A 24,552-nucleotide genomic window follows, 5' to 3' on the forward strand; every position below is an offset into this window, starting at 1 on the left:
GAGAAAGGGGGCAGCCTTGTCTGGTCCCTGATTTCAGTGGGATTGCTTCAAGTTTCTCTCCATTTAGTTTGATGCTGGCTACCGGTTTGCTGTATATTGCTTTTACTATGTTTAGGTATGGGCCTTGAATTCCTGTTCTCTCCAAGACTTTAAGCATGAAAGGATGCTGAATTTTGTCAAATGCTTTTTCAGCATCCAATGAAATGACCATGTGGTTTTGTTCTTTGAGTTTGTTTATGTAGTGGATTGTATTGATGGATTTCCGTATATTGAACCAACCCTGCATTCCCGGCATAAAGCCTACTTGATCATGGTGGATGATCGTTTTGATGTGTTCTTGGATTCGGTTGGCAAGAATTTTGTTGAGTATTTTTGCATCGATGTTCATAAGGGAAATTGGTCTGAAGTTCTCTTTCTTTGTTGGATCTTTGTGTGGCTTTGGTATCAGCGTAATTGTGGCTTCGTAGAAGGAATTGGGTAGTGTTCCTTCTGTTTCTATTTTGTGGAATAGTTTGAAGAGTATTGGTGTTAACTCTTCTTTGAAGGTCTGGTAGAATTCTGCACTGAAACCATCTGGTCCTGTGCTTTTTTTGGTTGGAAGACTTTCTATGACTCCTTCTATTTCTTTAGGCTTGGGATTAGTTCTATCTTTTTATATTTGTTGAGGTCTGTCTTGTGACCAATTATATGGTCGATTTTGGAGAAGGTACCATGAGGTGCTGAAAAAAAGGTATATTCTTTTGTTTTAGGATAGAATGTTCTATATATATCAGTTAATCACAAGTACCAAGATTTTAAGGACTACAATTCACCCTTTAGAGATGCAGAAAAGAAATTAGTAACACAGATTCATTCTATCATCTGTCCCAAATTAGGAGGCTTTATCACTTCTTTGGGGCACAATTCTCCTCAAATGACTTGACTCTAATGGTCATTCCCTCTTATGAAAGCTCAGCTGAACTACTGTATCTTATATTACATGAGGAGAGGTCTTCATTCAGTGCATAGGGATCATTCAGGAGTCATGAAAATTATGTTTTAATACAGCATCAAGATTTTTAAGGAGTAAAAACTTAGATTCGTCTATTATGAGACTATAGTATTTAAAGGAATGTGATATGGGCAAATGGAAACTTTTAAAATGACAATGCCCAGAAGAAAGCTAGAGAGATGCTTCAGTTGATTAAATGTGATTGCTGGCAACCATGACAACCTGAGTTCAAATCCTCAGAACTCATACAAAAAGTTGGGTGTGAGGTTGATCAATGGAATCAAATTGAAAAGCCAGAAATAAACCCGCACATATATGGTCACTTGATTTTTGATAAAGAAGCCAAAACCATATACTGGAAAAAGAAAGCATCTTTAACAAATGGGGCTAGTCTAACGGAATTTCTACATGTAGAAGAACGTAAATAGATCCATATTTATCACCCAGTATAAAACTCAAGTCCAAGTGGATCAAGGAACTCAACATCAAACCGGACACACTAAATCTCATAGAATAGAAAGTGGGACATAACCTTGAATGCATTGATACAGGAGACAATTTCCTGGACAGAACATCAATGGCTCAGGCTCTTAGATAAACACTTGATAAATGGAATCTCATGAAACTGCAAAGCTTCTGTAAGGCAAAGGACACTAGCAATAGGACAAAGTGACAGCCTACATATTGGGAAACAATCTTCCCAAACCCTACATCTGGCAAAGGGCTAATATACAAAATTTATAAGAAACTCAAGAAGTTAGATACCAACAACCCAAATAACCCAATTTTTAAAATGGCATAGAGAGCTAAATAGAGACTTCTCAACAGAGGAATCCTGAATGGTTGAGAAGCACTTAAAGAAATGTACACAGTCCTTAGTAATCAGAGAAATGTAAATCAAAATGACTGTTGAGATTCCATCTTACACTGGTCAGAATACCTAAGATTAAAAATACCATCTGCTATAGAGGATGTGGAGCAAAGGGAACACTTCTCCATTGATGGCGGGAGTGGAAACTTGTACAACCATTTTGGATATCAATTTGGTGGTTTCTCAGAAATCTGGAAATAGCTCTACCTCAAGAAGCTATACCACTCCTGGCAATATACCCAAAAGATGCTCCATAATCCCACAAAGACACTTCATCAGCTATGTTCAGAGCAGCTTTATTTGAAATAGACAGAATCTAGAAACAACCTACATGCCACTCAACTGAAGAAATAGAGAAAGAAAATGTGACACATCTACATAATGGAACACTATTCAGCTATTAAAAACCAAGACATCATGAATTTTGCAGGCAAATGTATGGGACTTGATAATATCATCCTGAGTGAGGTAACCCAGTCTCCAAAAGACATGCACGTATGTACTTGCTTACAAGTGGCTATTAGCTTTAAAATGAAGGTAGCATGTTACACTCCACAGACTCAAAGAGCTAAACAAGATGGAAGGCACAAGCAAGGATACTTGAATCTCACTTAGAAAGGTAAATAAAATAGTCATAACATGTCAGGTGCATGATGAACTAAAAATATTGGCAACAAAGGGGAAAGAGAAGAGTTTAACTCAAAATCCATTGCATCACTAATCAGAGACCTGGTAGTGGTGGTCTAACTGAGGTAGATTATAAAATAAAGGCTATTTATTAAACTGTATGTTGATGGCTAAGAAAAAGGCTATCATGTATGACAAGACATGGATATAATGTTTTCCTCAAATATCTTATGTATAGATTAAATTATCTTTTCTAATATTTTAATTTGAAACCACATTAACAAAGCAACATTTTCTCACATATGGTAATTATATAACCACAAAAGATATTTTATTTTAAAAAGACATCTAAAAAGCACCTTATATGTAATACCCTGTTCTACTTCGTCTTACATTATATGAATAATTAGTTGCCAAAACTGCAATATATCTTGTACCACAAAGATATGATGTCCTCTTGATTTTGGTGAAAGATTTTTACTGTTTTTGGGGGTAGATCTGTAAAAGTAAAAATAGTCAACACAGCTGTCTGAATATAAATTTAATCTGCATTATCACATATAGTCTGATGCAAATCCCACTTTTATATCAAATTCAATGTTCAGAATCCAGATTTATATACAAATTGCCATGTTACATAGAAGTAGAAGGATAATTATTTGGGAACATGAACAGGAGGGAAGGAGGAAGGTGACAAGTGGGACAATGAACTGAAGGACAAACAAGAGCCAACTACAATGTAAATTAAAATGTCACAACAAGCCACATTTGTTGGTACACTAACCAAAAACCATGTTTAAAAAGTGCCTAGTTGGGCTGGAGAGATGACTCAGTGGTTAAGAGCACCGACTGTTCTTCCAGAAGTCAATTCCTCACAACCACATGGTGGCTCACAACCATCTATAACAGGATCTGATGCCCTCTTCTAAAGTGTCTGAAGAGAGGAATGGTATGTGTATATATATATATATATATATAACAAATAAATATAAAACAAATAAATCACTAAAAAGTGCCTAGTTTAAATTTCGCATTTTTAATCTGAAGATAACCATGTTGCTAACACCCCAACCTCACATTTTGTTAGTGAATAATGGTACTTAATACTATTAATCATTAAATTAAATGTATATAGTGTATTTGGCACATGTTTTTTAATTCTGCCACTAAAGGAAAGAAGTAAATAAATATGATCATTCAGTTATTCAAAAGATTCTAACATCACACGATCAAAGCACTGTTTCTGCAGTTATTTAATATGATAGGTTTGTTTTTTTATGTAACTTTTTTCCCCCAGGGATGCTAATTCAAACCTATAGTCTCAGAATTTGTGATGTTAAGCAAGAAGACTATTGGGAGTTTGAGACTATTTTGGAAAAAATAGTTCATTCCAGGCCAACAGTGATAATCCACCTGAAAACAGAAAGAAAGAAAGAAAGAAAGAAAGAAAGAAAGAAAGAAAGAAAGAAAGAAAGAAAGAAAGAAAGAAAGAAAGAAAGAAAGAAAGAAAGAAAGAGAGAGAGAGAGGGGGGAGGGAGGGAGGGAGGGAGAGAAGGAGGGAGGGAGGGAGGGAAGGAAGGAAGGAAGGAAGGAAGGAAGGAAGGAAAGGAAGGAAGGAAAGAAAGGAAGGAAGGAAGGAAGGAAGGAACGAAGGAAGGAGAAAAAGAGGCAACTTTTTTATTTTTTTTTTATTTTTTTTTATTCGATATAATTTATTTACATTTCAAGTGATTTCCCCTTTTCTAGCCCCCCCACTCCCCCAAAGTCCCGTAAGCCCCCTTCTCTTCCCCTGTCCTCCCTCCCACCCCTTCCCAGTTCCCCGTTCTGGTTTTGCCGAATACTGTTTCACTGAGTCTTTCCAGAACCAGGGACCACTCCTGCTTTCTTCTTGTATCTCATTTGATGTGTGGATTATGTTTTGGGTATTCCAGTTTTCTAGGTTAATAACCACTTATTAGTGAGTCCATACCATGATTCAACTTTTGAGTCTGGGTTACCTCACTTAGTATGATGTTCTCTAGCTCCATCCATTTGCCTAAGAATTTCATGAATTCATTGTTTCTAATTGCTGAATAGTACTCCATTGTGTAGATATACCACATTTTTTGCATCCACTCTTCTGTTGAGGGATACCTGGGTTCTTTCCAACATCTGGCAACTATAAATAGGGCTGCTATGAACATAGTAGAGCATGTATCCTTATTACATGGTGGGGAATCCTCTGGGTATATGCCCAGGAGTGGTATAGCAGGATCTTCTGGAAGTGAGGTGCCCAGTTTTCGGAGGAACCGCCAGACTGATTTCCAGAGTGGTTGTACCAATTTGCAACCCCACCAACAGTGGAGGAGTGTTCCTCTTTCTCCACACCCTCTCCAACACCTGCTGTCTCCTGAATTTTTAATCTTAGCCATTCTGACTGGTGTAAGATGAAATCTTAGGATTGTTTTGATTTGCATTTCCCTAATGACTAATGAAGTTGAGCATTTTTTAAGATGCTTCTCCGCCATCCGAAGTTCTTCAGGTGAGAATTCTTTGTTTAACTCTGTACCCCATTTTTTAATAGGGTTGTTCGGTTTTCTGGAGTCTAACTTCTTGAGTTCTTTATATATATTGGATATTAGCCCTCCATCTGATGTAGGATTGGTGAAGATCTTTTCCCAATTTGTTGGTTGCCGATCTGTCCTCTTGATGGTGTCCTTTGCCTTACAGAAACTCTGTAACCTTATGAGGTCCCATTTGTCAATTCTTGCTCTTAGAGCATACGCTATTGGTGTTCTGTTCAGAAACTTTCTCCCTGTACCGATGTCCTCAAGGGTCTTCCCCAGTTTCTTTTCTATTAGCTTCAGAGTGTCTGGCTTTATGTGGAGGTCCTTGATCCATTTGGATTTGAGCTTAGTACAAGGAGACAAGGATGGATCAATTCGCATTCTTCTGCATGTTGACCTCCAGTTGAACCAGCACCATTTGTTGAAAAGGCTATCTTTTTTCCATTGGATGTTTTCAGCCTCTTTGTCGAGGATCAAGTGGCCATAGGTGTGTGGGTTCATTTCTGGATCTTCAATCCTGTTCCATTGATCCTCCTGCCTGTCACTGTACCAATACCATGCAGTTTTTAACACTATTGCTCTGTAGTATTGCTTGAGGTCAGGGATACTGATTCCCCCAGATTTTCTTTTGTTGCTGAGAATAGTTTTAGCTATCCTGGGTTTTTTGTTGTTCCAGATGAATTTGATAATTGCTCTTTCTAACTCTGTGAAGAATTGAGTTGGGATTTTGATGGGTATTGCATTGAATCTGTATATTGCTTTTGGCAAAATGGCCATTTTAACTATATTGATTCTACCGATCCATGAGCATGGGAGGTTTTCCCATTTTTTGAGGTCTTCTTCCATTTCCTTCTTCAGAGTCTTGAAGTTCTTGTCATACAGATCTTTCACATGTTTGGTAAGAGTCACCCCAAGATACTTTATACTGTTTGTGGCTATTGTGAAGGGGGTCATTTCCCTAATTTCTTTCTCAGCCTGCTTATCCTTTGAGTATAGGAAGGCCACTGATTTGCTTGAGTTGATTTTATAACCTGCCACTTTGCTGAAGTTGTTTATCAGCTGTAGGAGCTCTCTAGTGGAGTTTTTTGGGTCACTTAGGTAGACTATCATGTTGTCTGCAAATAATGATAGTTTGACTTCCTCCTTTCCAATTTGTATCCCTTTGACCTCTTTATGTTTTCGAATTGCCCGAGCTAGTACCTCAAGTACAATATTGAAAAGATAAGGAGAAAGGGGGCAGCCTTGTCTGGTCCCTGATTTCAGAGGGATTGCTTCAAGTTTCTCTCCATTTAGTTTGATGCTGGCTACCGGTTTGCTGTATATTGCTTTTACTATGTTTAGGTATGGGCCTTGAATTCCTGTTCTCTCCAAGACTTTAAGCATGAAAGGATGCTGAATTTTGTCAAATGCTTTTTCAGCATCCAATGAAATGACCATGTGGTTTTGTTCTTTGAGTTTGTTTATGTAGTGGATTGTATTGATGGATTTCCGTATATTGAACCAACCCTGCATTCCCGGGATAAAGCCTACTTGATCATGGTGGATGATCGTTTTGATGTGTTCTTGGATTCGGTTGGCAAGAATTTTATTGAGTATTTTTGCATCGATGTTCATACGGGAAATTGGTCTGAAGTTCTCTTTCTTTGTTGGATCTTTGTGTGGCTTTGGTATCAGCGTAATTGTGGCTTCGTAGAAGGAATTGGGTAGTGTTCCTTCTGTTTCTATTTTGTGGAATAGTTTGAAGAGTATTGGTGTTAACTCTTCTTTGAAGGTCTGGTAGAATTCTGCATTGAAACCATCTGGTCCTGTGCTTTTTTTGGTTGGAAGACTTTCTATGACTCCTTCTATTTCTTTAGGCTTTATGGGACTGTTCAGATGGTCTAGTTGGTCCTGATTTAATTTTGGTATTTGGTATCTGTCAAGGAAATTGTCCATTTCCTCCAGATTCTCCAGTTGTGTTGAGTACAGGCTCTTGTAGTAGGATCTGATGATTTTTTGGATTTCCTCAGTTTCTGTTGTTATATCTCCCTTTTCATTTCTAAGTTTGTTAATTTGGATACTTTCTCTGTGCCCTTTGGTCAGTCTGGCTAAGGGTTTATCTATCTTGTTGATTTTCTCAAAGAACCAGCTCCTGGTTTTGTTGATTTTTTGTATGGTTCTCTTTGTTTCTACTTGATTGATTTCGGCCCTGAGTTTGCTGATTTCCTGCCTTCTACTCCTCCTGGGTGAAATAGCTTCTTTTTGTTCTAGGGCTTTCAGGTGTGTCATTAAGCTGGTAATGTATGCTCTCTCCATTTTCTTTTTGGAGGCACTCAGGGCTATGAGTTTTCCTCTTAGCACTGCTTTCATTGTGTCCCATAGATTTGGGTATGTTGTGTTTTCATTTTCATTGTGTTCTAAAAAGTCTTTAGTTTCTTTCTTTATTTCTTCCTTGACCAAGGTATCATTGAGTAGAGTATTGTTCAATTTCCAAGTGTATGTGGGTTTTCTATTATTTCTGTTGCTATTGAAGACCACTATTACTCCATAGTGATCAGATAGGAGGCATGGGATTAGTTCGATCTTCTTATATTTGTTGAGGTCTGTCTTGTGACCAATTATATGGTCGATTTTGGAGAAGGTACCATGAGGTGCTGAAAAAAAGGTATATTCTTTTGTTTTAGGATAGAATGTTCTATATATATCAGTTAAATCTAATTGGTCCAAAGCTTCAATTAGTTTCATTGTGTCCTTGTTTAGTTTCTGTTTTCCTGATCGGTCCATTGAGGAAAGTGCAGTGTTGAAGTCACCCACAATTATTGTGTTAGGTGCAATGTGTGCTTTGAGTTTTAATAAAGTTTCTTTTATGAAAGAGGGTGCCCTTGCATTTGGAGCATAGATGTTCAGGATTGAGAGTTCTTCTTGTTGTATTTTTCCTTTGACCAGCAAGAAGTGTCCCTCAGAGTCTCTTTTGATGACTTTGGGTTGAAAGTCAATTTTATCTGATATTAAAATGGCTACCCCAGCTTGTTTCCTGAGACCATTTGCTTGTAAAATTGTCTTCCAGCCTTTTACTCTAAGGTAGTGTTTGTCTTTGACCCTGAGGGGTGTTTCCTGTAAGCAGCAAAATGTAGGGTCCTGTTTACGTATCCAGTCAGTTAGTCTGTGTCTTTTTATTGGGGCATTGAGTCCATTGATGTTAAGAGATATTAAGGAATAGTGATTGCTACTTCCTATCATTTTTGACGTTATTTTTTAAATTTGATTGCTTAACTTCTTTTGGGTTTGATGAAAGGTTACTATCTTGCTTTTTTCAAGGTGAAGTTTCCCTCCTTGTATTGGTGTTGTCCTCCTATTATCCTTTTTAGGGCTGGGTTTGTGGATAGATATTGGGTAAACTTGGTTTTGTCGTGAAATATCTTAGTTTCTCCATCTATGGTGATTGAGAGTTTTGCTGGATATAGTAGTTTTGGTTGGCATTTGTGTTCTCTTAGAGTCTGCATGAGATCTGCCCAGGACCTTCTAGCCTTCATAGTCTCAGGTGAAAAGTCTGCTGCGATTCTGATAGGTCTTCCTTTATATGTTACTTGGCCTTTTTCTCTTACTGCCTTTAATATTCTTTCTTTGTTTAGAACATTTGGTGTTTTGATTATTATGTGACGGGAAGTATTTCTGTTCTGGTCCAGTCTGTTTGGAGTTCTGTAGGCTTCTTGTATATTCATGGGCATCTCTCTCTTTAGGTTAGGGAAGTTTTCTTCCATAATTTTATTGAAGATATTTGCTGGCCCTTTAAGTTGTAAATCTTCACTCTCATCTATGCCTATAATCCTTAGGTTTGGTCTTCTCATTGTGTCCTGGATTTCCTGGATATTTTGGGTTACAAGCTTTTTGCATTTTGCATTTTCTTTAACTGTTGAGTCCATGGTTTCTATGGAATCTTCAGCATCTGAGATTCTTTCTTCTATCTCTTGTATTCTGTTGTTGATATTTGCATCTCTGTCCCCTGATTTCTTCCCAAGGCTTTCTATCTCCAAAGTTGTCTCCTTTTGAGTTTTCTTAGTTGTTTCTACTTCTGATTTTAGATCCTGGATGGTTTTGCTTAGCTCCTTCACTTGCTTGTTTGTGTTTTCCTGTAATTCTTTAAGAGATTTTTGTGTTTTTTCTTTCATGACCCCAGCCTGTTGACCAAAGTTCTCCTGTATTTATTTAAGAGATTTTTGTGTTTCGTCTTTCATGACCTCAGCCTGTTGACCAAAGTTCTCCTGTATTTCTTTAAGTGTTTTTTGCATTTCCTCCTTGTTGGCTTTTGTATTCTCCTGGATTTCTTTCAATGATTTTTGTGTTTCCCTTGCAAGGGCTTCTAACTTTTGATCCATTTTCTCCTGAATTTCTTTAAGTATGTCCTTCATGTGTTCCTGTACCAGCATCATGACCAGTGATTTTAAATCCAAATCTTGTTTTACTGGTGTGATGGGGTATCCAGGACATGCTGGTAGAGGAGAATTGGGTTCAGATGTTGCCATATTGCCTTGATTTCTGTTAGTGACGTTCCTGCGTTTGCCTTTTGCCATCTAGCTCTCACTGGTGTTACTTGGTCTTGTCAGTGCTGGACTCACCAGTGCAAGCTGCCCCTTCCCCGTTGGCCTCGGGTGCACAGCTTACACCCTGCACTGCCTTTAGACAGGGTGCTGCTGTCCAGGCTGTTCAGATCCCGAAGCAGGCACCTGAAGGCTCCCGCTGGGGCCCGCAGGCTTTACCGGAGCACACCGACTTCTCCCAGCTGGCTGCCCGGAAGCCCCCGCTAGCCTCTTGAGGGACCTGGAGATGTGGTGAGGCCGCCCAGGCTGATCTGAAGCGGAGAGAGTTGAGCTGAGGGCTTCTGCCTGAGGCCTTGCCCCAGATTGTGTCTGTGGACCAGATGGAACCTGTGTGCACCCCCAGGGAGCGCCGAAGGTGTATGCTGCTGTGACCTCCCCTGTGTTCTGCTCACTCCGCTGGGCAGCCGATTTCCCCAACCTTGCTGGCGCACACTAGGTTAGCCTTGTCGCCCAGGCCCTGAGTCCAGGCAAAAGCCTGGGAGGCCAAGGTCCGAGCAAAGTTCCCCTAGGGCTATGACTGTTAATTGGGTCCGCCAGGTGACCTGGATGGCCGGCGTGCGCGTCCGCGCTCCCCGAAAGCACCGGGAGAGTCTGTTGTGCTAACCACCTCCTGGGCGGGTTGACACACAGATGGCCCACCAAGCCGCCCAGTTCTTGGGGTCAGTCCTGTGCCTTTTGGGGCCTAGACCCCCGTTTTGTTAGCCTCAGGCTATGCTTGTTAGCCGTCTCTGCCCTCCCGAGCACTCTGGGTCCTGTAGGCAAAATGGCGGCGCGTGTGCCGGCCAGGGCAAAAAAACCTCCTGGCTGGGTTGGCACCCCGATGGCTACCCGAACAGTCCAGGGCCTGGGTGCAGGCCAACGCCCGTCGGGCTCAGACCCCTGCGGTGTTGGCCTTGGATTATGTTTGTGTACCTCAGTCTGTCCGATCTCTGGAGTCAGAAATCAAGATGGAGGTGCGTCTCTCCTGACTGGCAGGAAGCCGAGTTCTGAAGTGGCTTCCGTGCAGCAAAAGGCTCCGCAGAACCACAGCTGCTTGCCGCCCGGCTGGTCAGCGAAGGTCAGTGGTCGTGGGCGCAGGGCCTAACTGGACCCTGTGTCGCCTTGGTTCCACCGCTGATGGCCCTTCAACTGGACCAGCCACTGCTGCCGCCGCCCAAGAGGCAACTTTTAAAATGATGTATTCTAAATTGTTACAACTATAAAATGTCAAGGTAAAGCAGTCCCATTGTATCAGAGAAAATTAAATAAAATAAGATATTCTTTAGATTTTTTTCCATTTGTGACCTGTCTTTACTTATGACTGATTTTTGCTATGAAACATTTATTGCAATAAGTACTCAGTTGTCTACATCTGGCAAATGTTTTTAGATATAGTAGTATTTAAATATAGATATAGATGGTTTTACATATAGTAGTCACTCAGTGAGATAGTTATTATAAACTGTTAATGTGTTCTTTTTTAAAAAGCTTTGGAATTTTGTTCTATTTTATATAGATTTACTAAAGCAAATAACTAAAGATAGCAAATCTATATAGGAAGATATTCAGTGACAGTGGTAACTAGCAAAATTTAAGACCTAAAATCTTTCCAAATGTGCACAAAACAATGTTGGCATTTAGTATAAGCTAAGCCTAAGTTGTTCTAAGCGGAGGCTTATATCTCTAAAAGTCCATGAAATTTCTGTAATGTATTCATATTTATTCTTCTACTATTGTTAAGTCTACTAGAGATAAGTCAGGTTAGCTGGAGTGGTGTGATATGGTTAAAGGTAACACTGTTTGCAAAGAGAGAAAATAGGTGCAGTAATGCAACTTTTGCCATGATAACTCTCCTCAGTTATCATAAACACTGTCAGTTATAAATAAAATGTTGCTAATCTGGGTTAAAGCAGCTGAAATTTTTGATCTATTAGTATGATGTTATCTACCTGCAAATTCATTTATTTGGTTTTTTTTTTTTTCAGGACAATGAAGGAGATAAACTTTATCAGTTTCTAAAATAGGTAATAATACTTTTCAAGGCTTATTTCTGTAGCACACACACATACATACACACCCAATTATTCTGAAATCTCCAATACTGAACACTAAAATCATAATACTGATCTGAGCTACCTTTTGTCATTAATATCTAAAACAATACAAATACTCAAACAAATAAAAATAAAGTGTAAAACCCATTCAAATGCAATAGTGAGTTAAGTAACACTGTAATCATTATCTTTGTTCTTTCTATGTGAAATGTCACCTACTATTTGATATTTACCTGGACCTTTGAAGACCATTCACGCTAGTAGGGACTATTGACTGTGTTATGCAGCCAGGCAGAGGCAGGCAGATCTCTAAGTTCCAGGCCAGCCACGCCTACACTGTAAGAGTCAGTCTCGGCAAAACAAAGCAAAACAAAACAAAACAAAACAAAACAAAGCAGAACAGAACAGAGCAGAACAGAACAAAGACTAATACGATTACATAAGATTATGAGTCATTAATGAGCCAGATTTTGGAGTGAATTAAAGATGAACTGACTAGTTAGGAAGACGTTTTCTTTTGTTCCCTGATGTTTGTTATGATGGAAACTGGAATGCCAATGTTTTAAGGCCCCATTATAAGTGGAGTAATAACTTTTTCTGTCTAACTCCAGTCAGGGTTAAAACTTGCTAGTCACTTTGATTTATAACCAAAATCAACTACAATTTAACATAAAAAAGACAACAAACTCAAATTTAGTTACAGCTAAATTTTAAGAGAGACAAATAGGAAGGAAATGAAGGGGAAAGGAGGAAAGGAGGGGAAAGGAAGGGAGGAAGGAAAAGAGGGAAGAAGAGATGGAGGGAAGAGAGGGAGGGAGGGAGGAAGGGAAGAAGGGAGGGAGGAAGTGAGGAAGGGAGGGAGGGAAAGAGAAGGGAAAAGGATCCTGAACTATGGATATTTCTCAGAAATTACCTTGAAGCATAAATATTGATTTTTATTTGAAACTTTATTTTTAATCCACTTCACCATTTAAAAAAGGTAGATCACTAACTGCAATCAGAAAAATGTTGTGGGACCCCACAGATTGTTGTCTCAAAGCTACTTATCTTTCAAATTTTAAAGTTGTAGACATAACTAGTCATTTGCTTAAAGATAATAACTTCTGCTTAGAAGAAAGTAGGATTTGGCTCAAGAGCTAAATCGATCAGTATGAAAAGGGTCTTTTGTTTAGTTTTACCTGTATGAGAGCATTGGTTCAAATCACATTAAACACTTACTAAGAACAGGTCATCTTCCAGTTGTAAGAACACAAATATGAAAAATCGTGTCCAATCTCTCTGTTCATATCCACAGACTTTTACATTTACTTTTGTCTGGTCTTCAAAATAAGGGATTTTATTGCCATTTGGGGGTTGAGAGAAAGTATCATTTTAAACATTTGCATTGATTTATTTGGAATAAATATTTAAACTTAAGGTCCTCTTAAGAACCAAGGATGAGTTCTTACACATACACACTTTTTTCAAGGGCATGTGATTGTCCCTGACAGTACTAGTTATCCACATAACCACCACGCCTAGAGAATGTATGCTTCCAGCTGCACAAAGGATGAAACCAAATGTGCATTTGAAGGAAATAGTGTCAACAAATATATGGAGCCATAGAGGTAGCTCATTCTTATCACTCCAACACCCAGAGAGCTGAGGCAGGAGGATTACTGTGCATTCCAGGCCAGCCTGTCTAGATCAAGGAAAGCTTGTCTCAAAAAAACAAAAAACAAAAAACAAACAAAAAAACAAACAAACAATAAAAATACAAACAAAACAAGAAAAAAACCCAAAACAAACGACCATAGGATGTAAATTCTCCCTTGATGAAATGAGATTACTTGTACAACTAGACTGTGTAAGAACTAGGTGTAGAGAAGACATCTAAAGCTCACTGTTTTAAATGCCCATAACAATTCTCAAGTGTGATATGTTTGGCTGTTTAACAAGTCTCCAGTTCATACAATGATTTATCCCAATAACCAAAATGATAACATTCTCTATTGAAAGATGTCAAGAAGGCTGAAAAAAGAATTGAGTGCAGGCTTTCCACACAGTAGTTACCAGTGGCTTAAAGAGCAGAGTTGTATGGTTTATTTTGGTTTTTGAAATGCACTCACTTGTGCCCAATCTCATGTGCGATGGTGAAGGCTGAGCCCAGGCCAATGTCTTCATTAATGCTGCAGCTCCGTTCAGGCTCACACATTCCAGCCACAGAGGCTAAGCCTGAATAAACAGAAAGACACGACAGGTCAAGCCAAGGGGTTCAGCCTTTTAAAGCCCATTCTTCTAAATGCCTGGATTCTTTTTAATAACCTCCACACACAGAAGGAGCAGTTGGCAAAAGGTTAACTTTCTAGTCGTTTGCAAAATCACTGGGGGAAATTTCACTTTGCCGGCTAGACATTAATATTTTTTGAACTGCAGTCAGTTCTGGAAAATGTCTAGACTAGGGGTTAGATTTATAAATTTTACTTCTGGTAACTTGGGACCACCTAGTAACTTGAGCCAGAAAAGGGAATTCAAGAAAGAATTTCTATTTTAATATTCTTCAGGCTGTAGAAAGTAAAATATATCCACATTATTTTTCTAAAGAGATCTGTTTAAGTTTAGTGGGTTCATAAAAATATACAAGCAACATTTTAGTTAACAAAAAGAGGGGATCCCAAATGGTGTTATAAATGACATTTTTATAAAAACAAAATGGATGGTTCAAAACAGAGGGAAAAACTATGAAAGATGTGAGACTTTTGTACTTTTTTTAATCCCTGAAAATTAGTCGTGATGGGAGCAGTTTGCATTGTTGACATGATTTTTATGGAGGGAAGTCACTCCTATATTCCATGTTGTTTTCCTCTCACACAGCCCCATCAGTACTTTAGAGTTCTTACCAATAAAGCAAAACCATGGTGTTAATTGGCTGATTTCTAGTGAAATGTTATGTTACTCGAGGTATTTCCCCTTGGAAGCTTTAGTATTTACTTCCAAATGAATACCATTCTCTGTGGATTATATTCTGTGGATTAGTACATTATTTTAAGTCAGCACTTAGCAAAAAGAAATTTTATAAGAAATGAAATATGCCATACATTATAAGGAAGCAGATCCCAAATACTAAATGCAAAGAACAGTCATTTGAAGAGAGAAGGGCATTTTCTTTAGTCTGCTATCATGCTTCTCCAATGTCAGTAACTGCCTTCCCACAGTCCCCTCAGCTCAGTGAGCTGGATAGTCACTGAGTACAACAAGCAGTGTTCTGTGGGAGGTCTGATTTCCCAGGAGTGCTAATTGAGAACTGTTTATACTATTCAATCCATATTCTCTACATAGGAAGCTCTAGAAATTGTGTTGCTCCTTCTTTCTGCTACATTAAAATAATAGACACATTATAACAAAGTTAAGGTGATGGTCGGTACGCCTACTGAGATAAGGGATGAGCAGAAGGTAGAAAGGGGGTTGATTCCTGCCTCAGAGTTGGAATAAGCACTCATGACACCACTGAGCAGACCTTCCATCCCACTCAACAGTACTGGGATCTGAAAAGAAGACAATAAAAAAAAGAAGCACTTGGGGCAAAAAGAATTCATTCTTTGGATAATGAAAAATGTGTTATAAATGTTACTTCTAATTTCCACTAAAGAACACACATGTGCATGTGCACAGGCATGCTCCATGTGGATAAAAACAGGATTTGACTCTAAACTTTTGGGTTCAGTATGGGACAGTATTTGGGAAGAACAAAATAACAATGAGCATGGTTTCTGTTCTGAGTCAGGTTAAAAAGATTGCTACTTATAATTATTGACAAATTAACATCTCTTATAATTCCACAGACTACCCTTTTGATTTTCTAATGATGGTAGTGCTAGAGTGGATTGATTTTGGTTTTGTTGGTTGTTCGTTTTTTTTTTTCCTTTATTGAGTACGAAACGGCTTTTCTTTCAGCGTGTGCTCTATGATTGCATTTTGATTTAAGAACTATCACTGATACCCAGTGTAGTTCTAAGCATATGTTTACTTGATATCTGACATAAAATTGTTAACTCTACTAAAGAGCAACTTTAGAAAAGATGTATTTGAAGAGCAAAGGTAAATCTTAACTAGTACAAGAATAAACATTAGTATATGCTTATAAACTTTCTCCATTTTCTAGTTTCCTAACAACTGATGCTTTCAAAATTCCTGTGTGTGCTAGTGTTAATCAGGGGCACATTACTGATTGGGTCATTTGGATGTCCTCAGTTTGACAGTCAGTTTTCAACCTTAACCCTCATTACCCTTATAATACAACTGGCCATCAGAGTTATTAACCAAGAGATTATTAAAAAAATCATCATAAACATCAATACAAAATAAATTATTTATTTAAATCAATAAATTTTAGGTAAACACATTACCTAAAATAGGTAATAAATTATTATAATTAAAATTAAATTTGTAAAATACTAAAAAATTCATTGATTCTGTACTGACTTTTTCCACATACAAGTCAACACAACTATCTCTATGTGTATTTTATTCTGTTTTCAAAAATTATAATTTTAATTTACAAAAAAGTAATTGAGCTTCAAAACACATTTGTATGTACCTCGAAATAAATTATTGACTATAGAAATGAATTACTAAAGTTAAAATATATATATTATTTTGAAAAAAAAACTTAGATAGCAATCTACATCAAATCCTTAGTAATGACACTGAAAGCACCAGGCAGTAGCCCTACTACTTTCAGAATAAAGAACCTGTCAATATAAGTCATACACCTTCAAAGAACCGAGGAAAAACGTGCACAGGTACTTCTTTAATAAATATATGCTTGACAATATAAGCTAGTTTATATGCATACTTGCTTTGAGGTTTAGTGTTCATTGGTTCTGACATAGATAATACTCTTAATGCATATGTACAGAATTTGTACAATAAGTAAATGAATTGAATATGATATTGCAGGTGATTCTACATTAAATACTAATGCCTGTTCCTTTACTTAATACTGAATTTCAAAGCAAATGCATTTTTTCTTAATTGATTTTAATAATATGCCTTTTTAAAAATGGCAGGTATTGTACCTACTTCAGAAATAAGAAAACTGAGAAATAAAGAGGTTTAAAAAGATAGATAAACCCTTAGGCAGACTGACCAAAGGGCACAGAGAAAGTATCCAAATTAACAAAATTAGAAATGAAAAGGGAGATATAACAACAGAAACTGAGGCAATCCAAAAAATCATCAGACCTACTACAACAGCCTATACTCAACACAACTGGAGAATCTGGAGGAAATGGACAATTTCCTTGACAGATACCAAATACCAAAATTAAATCAGGACCAAATAGATCATCTAAACAGTCCCATAACCCCTTAAGAAATAGAAGGGGTCACAGAAAGCCTTCCAACCAAAAAAAGCACAGGACCAGATGACTTCAGTGCAGAATTCTATCAGACCATCAAAGAAGAGTTAACACCAATACTCTTCAAACTATTCCACAAAATAGAAACAGAAGGAACACTACCCAATTCCTTCTATGAAGCCACAATTACGCTGATACCAAAACCACACAAAGATCCAACAAAGAAAGAGAACTTCAGACCAATTTCCCTTATGAACATTGATGCAAAAATACTCAATAAAATTCTTGCCAACCGAATCCAAGAGCACATAAAAACAGCCATCCACCATGACAAGTAGGCTTTATCCCGGGAATGCAGGGTTGGTTCAATATAAGGAAATCCATCAATGTAATCCACTACATAAACAAACTCAAAGAAATAAACCATATGGTCATTTCATTGGATGCTGAAAAAGCATTTGACAAAATTCAGCATCCTTTCATGCTTAAAGTCTTGGAGAGAACAGGAATTCAAGGCCCATACCTAAACATAGTAAAAGCAATATACAGCAAACCGGTAGCCAGCATCAAACTAAATGGAGAGAAACTTGAAGCAATCCCACTAAAATCAGGGACTAAACATGGCTGCCCCCTTTCTCCGTATCTTTTCAATATTTTACTTGAGGTACTAGCTCGGGCAATTAGACAACATAAGGAGGTCAAAGGGATACAAATTGAAAAGGAAGAAGTCAAACTATCATTATTTGCAGATGATATGATACTCTACCTAAGTGACCCAAAAAACTCCACCAGAGAACTCCTACAGCTGATAAATAACTTCAGCAAAGTGGCAGGTTATAAAATCAACTTAAGCAAAAAAAAGTAGCCTTCCTATACTCAAAGGATAAGCAGGCTGAGAAAGAAATTAGGGAAATGATACCTTTCACAATAGCCACAAACAGTATAAAGTAAGTACCTTGGGATGACTCTTACCAAACATGTGAAAGATCTGTATGACAAGAACTTCAAGACTCTGAAGAAGAAAATGGAAGAAGACCTCAAAAAATGGAAAAACCTCCCATGCTCATGGATCGGCAGGATTCATATAGTTAAAATGGCCATTTTGCCAAAAGCAATATACAGATTCAACGCAATACCCATCAAAATCCCAACTCAGTTCTTCATAGAGTTAGAAAGAGCAATTCTCAAATTCATCTGGAATAACAAAAAACCCAGGATAGCTAAAACTATTCTCAACAACAAAACAAATTCTGGGGGAATAAGTATCCCTGACCTCAGTATCCCTGACCTCAAGCAATACTACAGAGCAATAGTGTTAAAAACTGTATGGTATTGGTACAGTGACAGGCAGGCAGATCAATGGAACAGGATTGAAGATCCAGAAATGAACCCACACACCCATGGCCACTTGATCCTCGACAAAAGTTCGACAAAGGGGCTGAAAACATCCAATGGAAAAAAGATAGCCTTTTCAACAAATGGTGCTGGTTCAACTGGAGGTCAGTATGCAGAAGAATGAGAATTGATTCATCCTTGTCTCCTTGTACTAAGCTCAACTCCAAATGGATCAAGGACCTCCACATAAAGCCAGACACTCTGAAGCTAATAGAAAAGAAACTGGGGAAGACCCTTGAGGACATTGGTACAGGGGGAAAGTTTTTGAACAGATCATCAATAGCGTATGCTCTACTATCAATAATTGACAAATGGGACCTCATAAAATTACAAAGTTTCTGTAAGGCAAAGGACACTATCAAAAGGACAAATCAGCAACCAACAAATTGGGAAAAGATCTTCACCAATCCTACATCAGATAGAGGGCTAATATCCAATATATATAAAGAACTCAAGAAGTTAGACCCCAGAAAACCAAATAACCCTATTAAAAAATGGGGTACAGAGTTAAAGAATTTTCACCGGAAGAACATTGGATGGCTGAGAAGCATCTTAAAAAATGCTCAACTTCATTAGTCATTAGGGAAATGCAAATCAAAGCAACCCTGAGATTTCACCTTACACCAGTCAGAATGGCTAAGATTAAAAATTCAGGAGACAGCAGGTGTTGGCACGGATGTGGAGAAAGAGGAACACTCCTCCACTGCTGGTGGGGTTCCAAATTGGTACAACCACTCTGGAAATCAGTCTGGTGGTTCCTCAGAAAACTGGGCATAACACTTCTAAAGGACCTGGCTATACCACTCCTGGGCATATACCCAGAGGATTCCCCAGCTTGTAATAAGGATATATGCTCCACTATGTTCATAGCAGCCCTATTTATAATAGCCAGAAGCTGGAAAGAACCCAGGTATCCCTCAACAGAAGAATGGATGCAAAAAATGTGGTATATCTACACAATGGAGTACTATTCAGCCATTAGAAACAATGAATTCATGAAATTCTTAGGCAAATGGATGGAGCTGGACAACATCATACTAAGTGAGGTAACCCAGTCTCAAAAGATCAATCTTGGTATGCACTCACTAATAAGTGGATATTAACCTAGAAAACTGGAATACCCAAAACATAATCCACACATCAAATGAGGTACAAGAAGAACTGAGGAGTGGCCCTTTTTTCTGGAAATACTCGGTGTAGCAGTATAAGGCAAAACCAGAACAGGGAAGTGGGAAGGGATGGGTGGGGGAACAGGGGGAGGGAAGGGGGCTTATGGGACTTTCGGGGAGTGGGGAGCCAGAAAAGGGGAAATCATTTCAAATGTAAATAAAAATATATCAAATAAAAAAAAACAAAAAAACAAAAAAAATTATAAAAAAAATCAATAAATACACTAAAATTGCCAAAGTTAGCCTCAAGTTTAGGTTTTCTCAGTTGGCTTTAAAACACTACAACAAAAATCCCAATATGAGCTGCCTCAGCAGAGAACTCTTCCTATGAAGACTTTTCCATGGTTAATACTAGACACTGGCTAAATGGGATTTCTCCTTTATTTTTATCTCTCAAGGAAAACAGGAAATAAGCCATGTGAAAAATAAACAAGAGAAAAAAGCATTTTTGGAAGAGATGTTTCACTGAACCACTAGGAAGCTGGGCACACTTTCTCTCCAGAGTCAACTTTAATTGTATATTCCCAAATGTTTAAGATGTTAAAAGGAATTGACTCCAAAATTGTTCATATACAGATAAGAAAACTGAGATTTGACCTAGAGAAGTCAAAAAATTCACGTTGTTTTGTGTAGATATCAAGTCTGTAGAAGTTTTCTCAATACTAAAAACTTCCTGTGCCTTAAAATAGCACTAGTTCTTGGTTTTCTGGTCTACTGGGAAGTGGCCATATTAATTTATTTGTATTTGCATTTAACTTTCAACCAATACCAACTACTGCTTATTAACAAAATATCCTTTTTGTGAAAATTGAAGATATTGACTGAAATTTTTTTAAAGCAAAAGATGTTTAGGAAACACAAGAAAGTTCCTCCTGTCTCCATCTCTTGCAATACTGTTTGATTAAATTCTTCATTGATTGTACTAACATTTATTTATTTATTTATTTATTTATTTATTTATTTATTTATTTATTTGATTTTGGTTTTTTCGAGACAGGGTTTCTCTGTATAGCCCTGGCTGTCCTGGAACTCACTCTGTAGACCAGGCTGGCCTCGAACTCAGAAATCCACCTGCCTCTGGCTCCCAGAGTGCTGGGATTATAGGCGTACGCCACCACTGCCCGGCTCCTGTACTAAAATTTTTTAATATTATCTGGGTTCATAGGAGATAAACTTTCCCCAAAACAATCATACTAAAAGAACTATTATTCTTTACACCTATTTCCTAAGTATCTCAAGTTGACTGTTTTCCTTTAATTCACTGTCCTATTTTGAGCAACTTTCCCTTGATCTCAAATACCTTATTTTTGTTGTTTTAAACAAGTAATTAGAAAGACAGAAAATAGGAAAATGAGTGGTAACTTTGATTTACAATTACTACTGATATTTAAATCATCTTCTAAGTTGTTTTCACTCATACCATTTGCCAGAGAACATAAAACCAACAAAAAATTAAACTTATTCATTATTATGGGGAGAACAATTTGTTTCTAGCAATTTATATATGCAAGAAAGGTCATATTGTAAAATTTTAGTGGCAATGTCCCATATATCAGAAATAAAAATAACCAAATTAATAATAATCAAGAATAATATCATTACCTCAAAAAGACAATATAAACTATCCTTTTATCAAACAAACAAATAAACAAAAAAACTCTCAAAACTAAAACAAAAACAAACTTACCCAGTGTTCCACAGGGCTTATTTTTATAAGTGCAGATATCATATCTATGGAGGAGAAAAAGAGATAAAATTTGTAGAGCATTTGTATGTTTGTTGCATTTTTTTTTCTGGAGCTCTGTTTGTTTGGATCAAAACTGATACAATTCTGAGCAGCTAGGTGGAGTGTCACATGTCCAGCACTATGGGGGAAAGGCAGACCACACGCACTCAGCTCTGTCTGCAAGTCAATAGGACACCTACCAGTAAGAAATAAAGAAGACAGTTCTACTAAACCATCTATCACCTTGTTTCCAATAGTTTGTCGACAGATTGTTACTGCTTCTATTCAGTGAGTCACTTTTATTATTAATAATAATGTCTTTGATCCTGTAGGAGTATTTTCTTGTTATAGCTACAGATTACATGTCTCTGAGAATTACCAGAAGTTCTTTCAATTCTAACATTGGTACTTGTCTTAAACAAAATGACAGTGTAATAAACATATCAGTGGGAATTAAATCAGTGTTACATCTTTTTTCTAGTTTTACAGTAGAATTTAGGATGATAAAAATACAAAAAAATTTAAGTGATTTAACAAATAGATAAATTAATCACTAAATTGAATGTTTTTAATATTAGTCTCTATTACTAGAGTTCATCACAATTCAGTATAAAAGTTATTAAAGCAATTTACATATTTAAAGTATATTAGAGATGTTAAGTCAATATTCATGTTTATTTTATTTTATTATTATCCCTTAAAATCGCACCTGACATCATGAGACAGGAAGGGAGTGGCTCTGGATGGAAGATGCAGGGAGTAAATAGGAGGAGCAGAAGAAGAGGAACTGTAATCTGGATATATTATCTAAGGAAAAAATCCTACTTTTGCGAAAAGGGAAAAAATCCAGAGTATACTTTGGGAGAAAAAAGTACACCCAGTATACTATGGGTGTCATGATCAATTTACCTTGTGATTACCATGTTACATATTATTTTACATAGACACAATTCATCCTTTAATATCCAAGTTAATTTAAACAAAGTCATTTCCAGGGTGAAATATATTCTGGAACTAAATGGAATTTATTTCTAAATCTTTAAGTCTCATTCACATGTTTACTAAAACTTGTCTGCCTGTAGAATACACTTTGTACTGAAATCCAAGTTTTCCTTCATCTTTTCTCTTTCACAATTATTCTATTTCTACTTTAAAAGAAAATAAAGTATACTTCTATCAATTATCCTAAGCCTCGTTATAGTACAATGACTATAGAACTCTCCAGAACATAAAACAAGAGGCAATTCAAGGAAGAACTAATGCTAGGAAATATATTTAGAACTAAAGTAAGGAAAATTGAGGGGTAGAGGGGGTCATCCTAGAATGACTCTATACCTTTCTGGGTGTCTTCCTGTTATAATTTATATATTTTGCATTTGGTATTCAAACATTGACTATTTCATAGAGTTATTAATATGTTAAAATGAAGTCAAACTTTTACTGACAGACAAGTTGTACCATAAGAACAGAGTTGTCCATATGACTGCTTTAAACAATTAGATTATATAGTAAACATTTTTCATAATTAAATGAGTAGAGTTTTATATATAATATTAAATTAATTTAGGAGGTCAGTTAAAATTTAAATGATGTATAACTGCATTTTAAATTTCATACTTATAATTTAAAGTCATAACAGAATATTATTAATGTTATATATTGCTTATAAACTTTAATGGATATTGTCAAATTTTTCAAGCTTCAGATTTGTCTCATTCAATTTCTGACACTAGGAAAACACACAGACAGGCACTCACATACACGTACATGCACACATAAGCCCACATGTATGTATGAACACACATATATAACATTTGGGGGTTACCTTGCTTTAGTAGGACCTGGAAAAATAACAGACTAAAGGAAACAAGTGGACTCTTTCACTCTCAGGATCCTGTATAGGAATCCATGTAAATCCTAACTAACATGATGCAGCAGGAGCCATAAATTAAGGGTTAAATCAAAGTCTCAAAGTAAGTCAGGAAGTACACAGGAATCCAAAACAGGAGTACAACAGTTAAAATGCAATGTACACACACACACACACACACACACACACACACACGTAGGTCCACCTGCATGCACACATATGCAAATATATGAAAACATATCACACATAAAAGAAACTTTGTTCTAAATTCTGAATTTGGATAGAAAAATAAGATCTTATCATTATGCAAATTCTTTTGTTTTCTTTTTCTGAAAGAATCACAATGTTTTAAGGGCATATCTAGTTTGCTTATTGCTGCTATGATGAAACACTTAACCAACTTGGGGAATAAAACTAGCTTACACTTATATAACACAGTGCATTATTGAGGTGTGTCAGACAAGAGCTGAAGCAAAGACCATGGAAGCAGGCCATTTATTGGCTTGTTCTCCATGGCTTGCTCTCTACCTTGCTTTCTGATACAACCCAGGACCACCTGCCCAGAAGTGTTACTGCCCCTCCCACATTAGTAATTGATCGAGAAAATGCCTTACAGACATGTCTACACACAAGCTGATAGACACAAGTCCTCACTTAAGTATTCCTTTTTCCAGGTGACTGTAGTTTGTGTCAAGTAGACAAAAACTAACCATCATAGGATAGATGATAAGAATTAAGAAATAGATTAGAAATGTGGTTCCATCGGTAAAGACCTTTCCTTGCAAGCACAAAGACCTGAATTTGATTCCCATAATCAACTAATCACTGGAGCGGTGATAAGAAAGAAAGCCCTGGGCTTTGCTGGCCAACCAGTCTAGTCTACTTGGTGAGCTTCAGGCTAGTGAGGGACACTGCCTCAAGAATCAAGTGGAAAATGCCAGAGGCTGTTCTCTGGCTTCATCATGAAAAACATCAGCACACACAGATGCCTGAGCACATAGGCAAACACATATATGAACACACACTCAAAGAATTAACAAACATGATCATTAGGCAATTGATAAGTGCTAGATAGTTTTATGTCAATTTGACCCAAGCTGAAGTCATTTGAGAGGACTCATTTAACAAAATGATGGAAATGAGGGAAACTCATTTAACAAAATGTCTTCATACATCCAGCTGTAGGCAAGTCTGTAGTGCATTGTCTTAATTAGTCATTGATGGGGAAGTGTCCACCATATTGTGAGTGGTGCCATCATTGGGCTGGTAATCCTGGGTTCTACAGCAAGCAGTCTGAACAAGCAATGAGGAACAAGCCAGTAAGCAGCATTCTCCATGGCCTTTGCACCAGTTCCTGACTCCAAGTTCTATCCTCTTTGAGTTCCTGTCCTGACTTCCTCCAATGATG

General features: G+C 37.3%; 1 protein-coding gene across 1 annotated transcript in view; it reads right to left on the reverse strand.

The window, feature by feature from the left end:
- The window catches only part of Adamts6 (ADAM metallopeptidase with thrombospondin type 1 motif 6), a 257,704-nt gene that overhangs the window by 155,139 nt on the left and 78,013 nt on the right, over positions 1-24,552 (reverse strand). Inside the window, exons 8-9 of the mRNA XM_052159904.1 lie at positions 21,236-21,279; positions 13,754-13,859 (exon numbers count right to left, since the gene is read on the reverse strand). Coding sequence (XP_052015864.1) covers positions 13,754-13,859; positions 21,236-21,279 — 150 coding nt within the window. The remainder of the gene's footprint in view (positions 1-13,753; positions 13,860-21,235; positions 21,280-24,552) is intronic.

This window comes from Apodemus sylvaticus, chromosome 16, assembly GCF_947179515.1.
Source record: "Apodemus sylvaticus chromosome 16, mApoSyl1.1, whole genome shotgun sequence".
Classification (NCBI taxonomy): Eukaryota; Metazoa; Chordata; class Mammalia; order Rodentia; family Muridae; genus Apodemus; species Apodemus sylvaticus.